General features: G+C 45.2%; 1 protein-coding gene across 1 annotated transcript; it reads left to right on the top strand.

The window, feature by feature from the left end:
* Positions 1 to 758: 758 nt before the first annotated feature.
* RPL37A (ribosomal protein L37a) lies at positions 759 to 7,247 on the top strand. The gene is made up of 4 exons (XM_048868628.2): positions 759 to 861; positions 2,396 to 2,524; positions 5,214 to 5,296; positions 7,092 to 7,247. Exons 1-4 carry the CDS (start codon positions 859 to 861, stop codon positions 7,153 to 7,155), a joined length of 279 nt encoding a protein of 92 aa, XP_048724585.1. The 5' UTR covers positions 759 to 858; the 3' UTR covers positions 7,156 to 7,247.
* Positions 7,248 to 12,699: the final 5,452 nt, after the last annotated feature.

Raw genomic sequence — 12,699 nt, 5'->3', positions numbered from 1 at the left:
CTGAACCCCTCATTTCTGCCCCGCAGAGCCCGCACCCCCTCCCACACCCCAACCCCCTGCACAAGCCCTGAGCCCCCTCCCGCACCCTGAACCCCTCATTTCTGCCCCCCCAGAGCCCGCACCCCCTCCCACACCCCAACCCCCTGCACAAGCCCTGAGCCCCCTCCCGCACCCTGAACCCCTCATTTCTGCCCCCCCAGAGCCCGCACCCCCTGCCACACCCCAACCCCCTGCACAAGCTTTGAGCCTCCTCTCACACCCTGAACCCCTCATTTCTGCCCCCCCAGAGCCCGCACCCCCTCCCACACCCCAACCCCCTGCACAAGCCCTGAGCCCCCTCCCGCACCCTGAACCCCTCATTTCTGCCCCCCCAGAGCCCGCACCCCCTGCCACACCCCAACCCCCTGCACAAGCTTTGAGCCTCCTCTCACACCCTGAACCCCTCATTTCTGCCCCCCCAGAGCCCGCACCCCCTCCCACACCCCAACCCCCTGCACAAGCCCTGAGCCCCCTCCCGCACCCTGAGCCCCTCATTTCTGCCCCCCCAGAGCCCGCACCCCCTCCCACACCCCAACCCCCTGCACAAGCCCTGAGCCCCCTCCCGCACCCTGAGCCCCTCATTTCTGGCCCCACCGTCCCTCATCCTCCCCCAGGCATCCGGGCTAAGCGCTCTCTCTGCTGCAGAGACTCGCAGGGTGCAGCAAAGGCGACGATAGAGTCCCACCTCCCGAGTGCAGACAGTCCCGCTCCGAGTCCCGTCCTCTCTGTGGTTTGAGCTCTCCTTCCTTCCGGCGAGGGCCATGCTATCGCGCATGCGCAGGAACTAGTTCTTTCTCTGCGTCCAGGCCCCGCGGGAAGATGGTGAGTGTCGCTGAGCGGCCCGCCGGCTTCCCTCTCCCCGCTCAATCCGCCGCCATCCGCCCTGCTGGCCGCCTGGCCCGCGCCGGCGGAGGCCGGAGCTGGTGCCGCGGGGCCTGCGCTCCCCGGGCCGCTGGCTATTGGCGGGGGGCAGCTCGAGCCTGATTACCCTGGGTGGGAGCGGGCGGTGGGACAGAGCCGGGGGCCTTGCAGGGAGCGGGCCTCTAGTCGGGGTGGCGTGGGGGGGCAGCCGGGCCTTGAAGGGGGAGGGGCAGGGGTGAGACCCGGGCGGGGGGGGGAGAGCAAGTCTTGGAGGGGGGGGCGGGTGCTTTCCTTTAACTGCAGGCCCATGCGGGGCGGGGGGTGTTCCCTGTACCCCCCACCCCATTGCTGGGCGGTTCCCCTCTGCTGGAATCGGGGTGGCGGGTGGTTAAGCCTGCAGCGGTGTGTTTCTCCAAGCCTGGCTGGCCGGTGATTGGGGGGGGGGACGGGACGCGACGCTGAGAGCCGGGAAACGGGGTGCTGCTTCCCGCTTTGCTGTTGGCTCATTTGTATTGCGCTCTGGCCGTGAGCTTCCCAAGGTACAAGGCACTGCTCTCGAGGCTGTTCCCTCTCTGTGGGGTTTAGGGTCTGGAAGAGGGGCAGAAACGGGTAGCCTTGGGAGAGCTAGGGGAGAGAATAACATTCCTCTCTCCATATTCTGATTTCCACCCATGTTCTGTGGGCCTCGTAGAGGAAAAGAGGGTCGGTCTCCAGGAGAGATTTGAATGAGAGAGCTTGGGGCCTGATGTACTAAGGTTTGGGATGTCATGCTGAGCCCAGGGGCAGTAAAAATGGCATAAGACTGTTGCAGAAGGAAATAACGTGGGAATCAAAGCTAGCATGATTGCGTTGATGAGGAATGGGTGTAGAGAGAGAGGAGACCTCAGATGTGGGTAAGGGCTTGAAGTTTAAACTTGAGATGATGGGTAGTGGTAAGGCTAGTCAACCCTCACTTGCTATGTGAATTTGAGCAAGTCATTTAATCTTTGTCTCGTTTTCTCCCTGTTTCTGACTTGGGGATAAAAGTACTTAGTTTTGCAAGACTTAATTTGTTTGTCAGTGTGATCCTGAGAATATCTGGTGAAAGGCCCTGTAGATATGCAATGATGAAATCCTCATTTAGGCCGCAGTCCTGTCTATGACTGCATTCAAGTACACTGATGTGCCTGTATGCAGTCATTGCACATTTGTGATCCTGAAAACACTATAAACCAGAGCAGTACTCATGGAGCTGTGGCTATGGAATAATTTGTATAGGCTTGAATTTCCAAAATATTGGACAAATTTTAATTAGCTGCAGTGCAGTGCAACTTTATTTTATACAGGATTTTGGTGGAAACTATAGTTTAAAAAATACTGTTACATAATTAATGAAAATAGATTCAAGCGGTATGCAAATAACTTTGCTTTAATTCTTTGGCTGCTGTTAAGTAAACTGCTAAACGGTCTCTGGTTTTAATTAAGCGAATGTATATGGTGATTTATATCCTGACAGGCTAAGCGCACCAAGAAAGTTGGGATTGTGGGTAAATATGGTACCCGTTATGGTGCTTCCCTCAGGAAAATGGTAAAGAAAATTGAAATTAGCCAGCATGCCAAGTATACCTGCTCCTTCTGTGGCAAGGTAAGAGCCCTCTCTGATTCACCCCCAGCAAGTTCTCAAAGTCTTACAGTGAATGATATTTACAAATGGGACTGCTGCTTCGAATTTCTCTACTTCGTAATATATAACAGGTTAATTACTGTCTGCCTAAGCATGGTTTGAATAATCCACAACTTTCAGAGGTGTGAGGTTATACCTTGCAAAATCCCTCCCTCTCCTTCTTTTTCATATTACCTCAAAATAAAAGATTTACCACATTTCAAGTTACATATTTTGCTGGTAATTCAGTTAATGTGGTCTCAAGTGGTTTTCACTACACTAAATGGTGATGCTAATGGGCAGAAAATGTTAGGCATCAAATAAAGGGTCATAAGGTAAAATTATACGCTTTTCATGTATCACTGGTTATTAAAACATGGTATTAATTTGTTTTGCCCAATAATTGTCAAGTTTTTCCAGTCTGGATCTCTTGAGTGAGACTGCCAGTTGTGTGCATTATATATTTTGGGGAGGAGGCATGAAACCATCTAACTGATCTTTACTGCTTGGGGAATTCTGCTCCAAAAAATTAAAAGTTCTGCACAGATTATATTGTGTTATTTTGACAATAAAATATGCAGAATTTTGTAGAATTTGAAAATAATCACACTAGTTCCAGTTACTTTTGGTCGTTTATTTCAAAATACCTGTCAGCAAGTATGTCTGTAACAATACAAACAACAAAAAATATTCAGGAAATGTTTTCTAACAAATAGATTCCTTACTACGCATTTTAATACAGAACTCTGAGTAATAATTCATTTAAACTACAATACAGAACCAAATTTCCCGCACCCCTCGGAAGCAGTGCAAAGACTTGGGGGATTCAGGGTAATGGAGGAGCTGAGGGACAGGGAAGTAATTGCTGGGAAGGAGTTTGGGTGTGAACATGGAGGGTTGTTGGGTATGGGTGGGAAAAGTATGGAACAGGTGTTTTGCAGGGAGAGGGGAGGGATTGTTAGGGAGCTTCCACCATGCAGACCCTGGCTGACCCCTAGCCTTTCCCATTCAGTCAGGCACATGTGTCCCTTCACCCCCAATCAGATACCCCTCCCCCCATCCACAGGTGGCCCTGCACTCCCTCCCCCCATCCCCATGTGTCTCTGTGTCCCCACTCAGCCACCCCCCATCCATATGTGGTCCAGCTCCCCCATCCCCATCTGGCCCTGCACCTCCTTCTCCCCTTTGGTCCTGTGCCTCCTCACCCATTTGGCCCTTGGCCCAGTATGCCCTCCCCCACTAGCCCTTATGAGCCCCTGACTGACTCCCCCTCACCCTCCCAGCAGCCCCATGCTGTTTGTCTCATCATGTCTCCTGACCTGGCCCAACAGGCGCTGTGAAGAAGACTGGCTCTTTCTCATCCCTAGCTGCTGGGAGCTGCTGCTCTGTTCCAGTGCCAAAGCGCCCTCCAGTTAGCAAAAGGCGTAACTGCATCAACTTTCCAGCAGAAGCTTTTTTCTGTGCAAAAAAATTAAAAATATGCACGGCTCATTAATTATGCACGTGCAATGGCATAGAATTACCCCCAGGAGTAGATCTTGTATGTGACAAAAAAGTTTTGAATTCAGGTCTCAGAAATTTGAAAGGCCACTCACTCTTTGACCTAGTAATTTAGCCAGAATTTTCAGATTCAGATGCCTGCAGTTAAAGTGGCCTCATATTCAGATGTGCTGAGCACCCATGCTTACTAATGATTTCTACCTTTAATGGCTGACTATGGATTTAGGTACTGAGCTATAGGTACCCAAGCTTAAGTGTTGGACTTTAAAAGCTAATAGAAAGCTGAGGTCATTCTTTGTGTGAACTTAGTGCTTATGAAATGTGCCCGTTTGATAGCTTTGAAGGCATTGAATAGATACCGCATGGGAGCTGCAAGCTGTCCCACCAATACGTTTCAGAATTCACCTGGAGGAAGCAGTTCTAAGAGCGAGAGCAGTTTAGTATCCCAGACCCATTCAATCTTGTTTTTTTTGTTGAGACTCCAATAAAGGTTCCAGTTACAGTAGTGGTTTTTTATGATGTAGGTATCTGTCCATTCAGAGTTGGATTGATACTGGAGCACTTTTCCTACATTGTAGGCTTGTATATCAGTTAAAGCTAAAATAGTTTTACAACCATATGAGCAGAACACAATATTAAAACAGCTTTCTTAAGCTAAAACAACTTGTAGAGTAAATGACTAGCTATAGGTTTCAGAGTAACAGCCATGTTAGTCTGTGTTCGCAAAAAGAAAAGAGTATTTGTGGCACCTTAGAGACTAACCAATTTATTTGAGCATAAGCTTTCGTGAGCTACAGCTCACTTCATCGGATGCTATATAGTTATCACTGTTATAAATACTATATAAAAAAACCCCTGCAGCTGCTTTTTTCCCCCAAACAGAGAAATAAAGCAGAGGAGCTGAACTGGCTTTAGTTTCTATCTGCCTGAGTAAATGCCATTACCGAAGTTCTTTGGCCTTTGTCAAGAGACCTGTGGAAAGTCTGATGTCTTCATGTTTCTTCTGGCCCTGGTTGCAGATGTTGCTGTTGTGAAAACCTTGACGTTTATATCGTAGTTCCATTGTGGTGTTTTTGGAGCAATGTTCAAAGGTCATGTGTTTTTACTGAACAAAGATGTCTAGATTTCTTGGTTTCTTCAACTGAAAGTATATAAATACTTTGTGTTACAGACCAAGATGAAGAGGAAAGCTGTAGGTATCTGGCATTGTGGATCCTGTATGAAGACAGTAGCTGGTGGTGCCTGGACCTATAAGTAAGGAAACAAATAATAACTGGCTCTGTTGTCTGGTAGTTGAAGCAAAGTTCAACATTTTTGTTGCTTTTCTGATGACTGCCGCTTATTTAAGCAGGTCTCTTCCTTGAGCTAGCTGTAGTGGAACCCAGGCTTTTCCCCTGCATGGTTACAGTTAGTTCAGAGTATGAGAAGTTCATATTCTGTTCAGCATGTAATTAGCTCGCTTTTGTGACTATTGAATCTTGTCTGTTGTGCTGCTCTTTCCCCACTTTTGTTAAGTCCCCCTGGAGTTCCTCACGGTCTTCTCTGGTCTTAACAAAACAAAGTTATTTGAGTCTAGTTAGTTAAAAAATATTGGAAGCCCTGGAATTTCAATTAAGTTTAAACTTAAAAGAAATCCTAACATCTGAAAGTATGATAATACATAGTTTAAGGTCCCCATACCATCTTAATTCTGCCCCAGTCTTAACACCAGCCTTTCATATGGAGGTCCTAAGAATTTCAGACTGGCTGTCTTTGGCATAGTGTTCATATCACTGCCATCCTTCCTTCCCTTCATTATCTGCAGCAATGGGAGCAAATGATTTAAATATTGAGAATGTTGCAGTATGTTGTACGTATATGTATGTTTGACACCAGTTATAAGTAGGATCTAAATGTTCATGAACAGGGCCTTTTATTCACTGAGAGTTGTATAAATGATGGCAAACAGTCTCAGTGATGTAGCATGATGCCTTCCTCATGGTATTTCTTCAATCAGGATTTTTAAATTAGGAACCTTCTGGGGCTGTGCGTACTGCCTGAGTTTTGAGTTCCCCAACCACTGTATGATCAAGGCTTTGTCTACATACAGGTTTTATACCAGTATTTAACTATTGGTAGAAATATCACACCATTAATCAAAAATAAATTGTCACAGCCTGTGCAGTGGAGGTGCCTTACCCATATGGTTTATACTCCTTCCCTACAAAGATAGCTGTACAGTTCTCGGGTATAAAGCACATTTGCACCGTTACAACTGCATACACACTTGTGATGTTTTACTGCTTTAACTATAGCAGTATAGTTAAAGTGGTTCAACTTTTGTGTAGACATGACCTTAATACAGAGGTCCCCAAAATGTGGGGCGCAACCCCTAATGGGGTGTGGAGGAATGTTTGGCTGGGCGAGGAGGGAGCACCATCCAGCTCCGCTCTGACCGAGCTGCCAACCCATCCCCAGCTGTGGCCCCAGCCTCGGTGCCCTTACCCCGTCTGTGTCCCCCTCTCCCAGAGCCACAGTCCTTGCTTTGGGGCAAGGGCAGGAGAGCAGACAGAAGTAAGGGAGGGATGCAAGGTAAAAAGTTTGGAGACCACTGCCTTAGAACAAAATATTAGGTTTCTTACTTTTTCCCTTTTTGGCATCGCTGCAGGGCAGAGTTCAGATTATTTGGTTGTTTTAACTGTACACTTCATACCTGAACATGTTTGGATTTTTTAAATTTAAACTCAGACTCCTCAAATTCAGAATTATTAGTGCTTTGGGGGAGCTAGGACCACCGATGCTAAAATCATACAATAACAATCATACAATAACAATTCTTTAGTTATTGTATGATGTCTCCAGAGCACAGTTCATGTTGAGATACAAGAAATATAGGTGCGTACACCTCAGACTCGGATCTGCGTTCTCAGGTTCATGAGATACTAAAGTGGATTTGGACTAAGATATAACCGCTTCAGTTCAGCTGATAAACCGAGTGCACAGGGACTGCAATTGATGAGCGTTGCTGGTTGCTTCAGTGTAGGAGTCACACTGTGGTTTTTTCTTCCAGCACCACCTCTGCAGTGACAGTCAAATCTGCCATCAGAAGACTGAAGGAATTGAAAGACCAGTAGAAGCTTCTGCCTGTTACCGTGATTCATACCTTCCTTCTCCAGTGTCTGAAAATCTCTACCATTCCTTTGTCAATAAAAAGAGTGTAGTGGAATGGAATCCTTTTTTCTCTTCTGTACAAAATCATATCTGGCTTGCCACGCTATGAATGTGAATCTGCTTAGCTGTAGACTATATTATGGAGGCACTGATAGCAAATGCTGTATCTATTTGTTATGGTCATGGATAGGTCATTCTTAGGTTTCAGAGTAACAGCCGTGTTAGTCTGTATTCGCAAAAAGAAAAGGAGTACTTGTGGCACCTTGGAGACTAACCAATTTATTTGATCATAAGCTTTCGTGAGCTACCGCTCTCTTCATCGGATGCATACTGTGGAAAGTGTAGAAGATCTTTTTATACACACAAAGCATGAAAAAATGGGTATTTACCACTACAAAAGGTTTTCTCTCCCCCTACCCCACTCTCCTGCTGGTAATAGCTTATCTAAAGTGATCACTCTCCTTACAATGTGTATGATAATCAAGTTGGGCCATTTCCAGATTAGCTGTTACCAGCAGGAGAGTGGGGTGGGGGGAGAGAAAACCTTTTGTAGTGGTAAATACCCATTTTTTCATGCTTTGTGTGTATAAAAAGATCTTCTACACTTTCCACAGTATGCATCCGATGAAGTGAGCTGTAGCTCACGAAAGCTTATGCTCAAATAAATTGGTTAGTCTCTAAGGTGCCACAAGTCCTCCTTTTTAGGTCATTCTTCATGACACTAACATCAGAAGTAGCTCAATCAATCAGCACCATTCCACTCTGGTTAATTTGCGTGCTGCAGTTCTATTAGTTGAACGAATCAGTGTGTTGTACATCTTTTTATAAGAGCTCTAAAGAAAAGCCTAGGCAGGTTCTAATGGGATACCATGGCAGTTGTGACATAGCAGTAATCAGTAACTTGTCTCTCTGGGGAAATCTTAAATGGGAGGGGAGAGAAGGGGCAGATCTCAAATGCTGTGGGCATCTGAATGTAGGTTCTGTGTCTCCGCCCCCACCCAGCTGTTGCTTTTTTTAGCAGGGGCAGGGGGAGGCTCATTCCATAGCACAGAGGGGGAACGAGCCCTGTTGACAGAATCCTTCTGGAGTTCGAGTGGGGATTGAAATCGTGATGAGCAGCTGTCCTCCCTCTGGATCCCACTGACAGTGGGCTACTGCTGCTCATGCTGTGTCCTTTTCTATGTGAATGTCTCCAGTATTGGCCACCTGGTGCCTTTCTATTTGGGCTGCCGTTCCTGGTTGACAGTAGGTCCCTGTGAGCTGCTGTACTCAGATGTCAAAATGTTAGTCAAATCTTCCCAAATCCTATAAATAGCTATAATGAAAATTAAATACAAAAAGTTTCATGCTAAGCCAGTTCAAAGATCCATCTTCCTAGCAAGGAAAACAAAGTTCTGGTTTCTAGAGCCAAGAAGAGTCACTTCAAAATAATTTCTTTCTGGATTATCAGACTTTAACGTTTTGGTACCTGGGGCCAGCTGTCACATGTGTTTGAACCATCTTTCAGTCACCACTAATAGACTGGATACCTGCACCATCCCTCTATTTCTGTGGGCATACAAATAAGGAAATGAATATCTGATGAAACCAAGGTGCTTCTAGTCACACAGGACAATCACTCTCCTGTTTTTGTGTAATTTTGAAGAGGTGTTTCTTTCCCAGTGTGAGGTTACCTTGTGAACGTAGTCCCAAAGACTTCATTGTGTAACCGTGACTGCTGGGGCTGCAGTTCAGGAGTCTGAGACAGCCAGTCTCCTTACAGAGCAGTGGTCCAGATGGAGACAGTGCCCCAAGGGTTTGGAGAATTAAATTCAGATACAGTGGAACCTCAGAGTTACAAACTGACTGGTCAAATACACACTGCATTTAGAACTGGAAGTATGCAACCAGGCTGCAGCAGAGGCCTCCAAAAAGCAACGGGGGATGGGGGGAAGGAAAGTGTAAAAAAAGATTTGACAAACTGTTTCGGTGCTTGTTTCATTTAAATTAAGATGGTTAAAAGAGGCATTTTTCTTCTGCATAATAAAGTTTAAAAGCTGTATTAAATCAATGTTAAGTTGCAAAGTTTTGAAGGAACAACCATAACGTTTTGTTCAGAGTTACAAACAACCTCTGTTCCCCAGTGCTTCGTAATTCTGAAGTTCTACTGTACTTTTAATAGATTTTTAACACCCAAAGAAATATGTATGATGGGGGCTAATTTAGCTACAACTAATCAGGAAAGAGATCTTGGAGTCATCGTGGATAGTTCTCTGAAGACTTCCACGCAGTGTGCAGCGGCAGTCAAAAAAGCAAACAGGATGTTAGGAATCATTAAAAAAGGGATAGAGAATAAGATGGAGAATATCTTATTGCCCTTATTTAAATCCATGGTTGGCCCACATCTTGAATACTGCATACAGATGTCTCATCTCAAAAAAGATATACTGGCATTAGAAAAGGTTCAGAAGGCAACTAAAATGATTAGGGGTTTGGAACGGGTACCCTATGAGGAGAGATTAAAGAGACTAGGACTTTTCAGCTTGGAAAAGAGGAGACTAAGGGAATATGATAGAGGTAAAAAAGTGAATAAGGAAAAGTTATTTACTTGTTCCCATAATATAAGAACTAGGGGCCACCAAATGAAATTAATGGGCAGCAGGTTTAAAACAAAAGGAGGTTCTTCACACAGTGCACCTTCAACCTGTGGAACTCCTTGCCTGACGAGGTTGTGAAGGGTAGGACTATAACCGGGTTTAAAAGAGAACTAGATAAATTCATAGAGGTTAAGTCCATTAATGGCTGTTAGCCAGGATGGGTAAGGAATGGTGTCACTAGCCTTTGTTTGTCAAAGAGTGGAGATGGATTGCAGGAGAGAGATCACTTGATCATTACCTGTTAGGTTCACTCCCTCTGGGGCACCTGGCATTGGCCTCTGTCGGGAGACAGGATACTTGGGCTGGATGGACCTTTGGTCTGACCTCGTATGGCCGTTCTTATATTATGATTAGGTATGCTGGAGTTCAGCATAACAGGCCAGAGAATGGCACCCAGTAACTCCTGCATCAAGCCTGTAACTTTTTGTTGAGCTAGAGCATATCTCATAGAAAGATAGCTTTAGAAAAAGTTGCTTACGAAACACCTAATGCTGCCTGGTATCGTCAGAGTCAGACAACCTCTTCTGTTGTTTACCTGCCTCAGAAAAATGTTGCACAAGGATTTCCTTTCAAGTTTTGCCTGACTTGTTTTCAGCAATCCAGATGAACCGATGGATATCTATTGCTGTATGTGTAACCTTTACATTAGTCTATAGTGTCTACAGAGTGTATAATTTAAACTAACCACAAAGCTTACATCTTCATTTTGACTGTTCTGTAGCAGAATAAAGCACTTGAAAGGAGAAGAAGGAAAAAAAACAACAAAAAAACCTCTTTTCCCCTGCGCCGCCCCCCCCCCCCCTTATAGCTCATGCCCCCATTGAGAAATGCAAACCCTGTCACAATTTAGGCCCCAGCAAAGATTCTTGGATGAGTCTGTCAGCTTAGCCCTGACGTGCTCTCTGATAACAAGGTAGCTTAAACCCCACTATCTTATCTATGTATTTCTGAGGTACAGAGATCAAGTCCAAGGTCCCACAGGGAGTCTGGCTGAGCTGGGATATGAACTGAGGTCTTCTGAGCCCTAGTCCAGTGTTTTAACTACAAGATCAACTGTTTTAACAGAGCATAGGAATTGCCACCTGGAACAGGGTGGAGGTCCATCTTGTCCTGAACCCCATCTCTGGTCGTGGCCAGTACCAACTGCTTCAGAGGAAGAAGCAAGAGACGCTGCAGCAGCCTGCTCATAGGGAAATTTCTTCCCAGGCAGTTAGAGCCCTAGGTGTTGAACTATTGATTTCAATAGGAGGTAGGTGCTTAAATACTTTTTGATGATCTGGGCCTTCGTGCTTGGTTTATGCCCTTAAATAGGAGGGTTTTTACCCCTTCTTTTATCCTGCCCAGTGTAATAAGATGGTGCCCCTAGCCATATACACACATAATCCTTTTCTAAATCTTCCTGTGTTCTTGCCCTGAACAATATATTGTGTCAGTGAGTTCCACAGGCTAGTTATACATTGTGTAAAAAGTATTTCCTTTATTATTGACATATGTTTTTCAATTTCATTGAACGCTTCTATTATGAGATGGCGAATGGCAGTGCCTGACTTACACAAAATATTGACTGATATAAAGAAGGTATCCCTAACATGTTCCCTCAACTAAACAATCCCAGTGTTTTCACTCTCCTCATATGGAAGTCTCTCCAGGTTTCTAATCATTCTCTTCACCTGTCTCTCTACCCCCTATGATTCTGCTATATCCTATAGGTGCTAGATCCTGCAGCTGATTCCGAGTGTGTTGCCTGAATAAGGTTCAGATATGAAAAAGCCGTGGGCTCTGTTCTCTAAGGACAGTTGCTCAGCAAGCAGCAGAAGGAGACAATTCAGCCAAAGCTGGCAACTGTCAGTCTTTGCACTGCTGCTCATAAGCATAAAATTAAGCGCACAAAAGCTACTACCCCTGAAGAAAACCAGCTAAGCCTTTGCCGAGAACCGAGGGCTTGATTCTGTGCCTTTTGAAGTTGATGGCAAAGCTCCCACTGACTAAAAAGGTGCAGGATTAGGCATTATGCCTGGTTGTTTCCTGCTTGCATCCTTTTCCCTGGCCAGTGCAGTTGCTGTATTACTCCTAAGTGTGTATGATCTTAGTCTCAGGGCCAGAATTGTAAAGGTATTTAGGCACCTAACGATGTAAGGTGCCTAGTGGGGTTTTCAAAAGCACCTGAATGTATACCTCCCATTGAAATCATCCCTTTAATAAACCTGGCCCACAGAGGCTCAGTTCAATATTAGGGGGGGATTCCCTGCTCTCAGGCCTCTTTCCCAGTATTGCCAATACCAATTGTTCCAAAATCACACCATAAAAAATTTATGTGATTGGCTTTGAATATTATGAGATCTTATATATGCATGTATGGTTCTTTTGTAAAGGGAAATCATGCCTCACCCCTCTATTAGAATTATTTGAGGGAGTCCACATATGTGGACAAGGGTGATCCAGTCAATATTAGTGTACTTGGACTTTCAGAAAGTCTTTTACAAGGTCCCTCACCAAACACTCTTAAGCAAATTAAACAGCCATGGGATAAGAGGGAAGCTCCTCTCCTGGATCAGTAACTGGTTAAAGGACAGGAAAGAAATGGTAGGAATAAATGGTCACTTTTTAGAATGGAGAGAGGTAAATAGCAGTGTCCCCAAGGGATCTGTACTGGGACCAGTGCTGTTCAATATATTCATAAATAATCTGGAAAAAGGAGTGAACAGTGAGGAGGGAAAGTTTGCAGATGATACAAAATTACTCAAAATAGTTAAGTCCAAAGCAGACTGCAAAGATCTACAAAAGGATCTCACAAAACTGGGTGACTGGGCAAGAAAATGGCAGATGAAATTCAAAGTTGATAAATGCAAAGTAATGCCCATTGGGAAACAT

Source organism: Caretta caretta, chromosome 11 (genome assembly GCF_965140235.1).
Source record: "Caretta caretta isolate rCarCar2 chromosome 11, rCarCar1.hap1, whole genome shotgun sequence".
In the NCBI taxonomy this organism is placed as follows: domain Eukaryota; kingdom Metazoa; phylum Chordata; order Testudines; family Cheloniidae; genus Caretta; species Caretta caretta.
The sequence above is the reverse complement of the archived record's forward strand: the minus strand, read 5'-3'. Positions and strand labels throughout refer to the sequence as shown.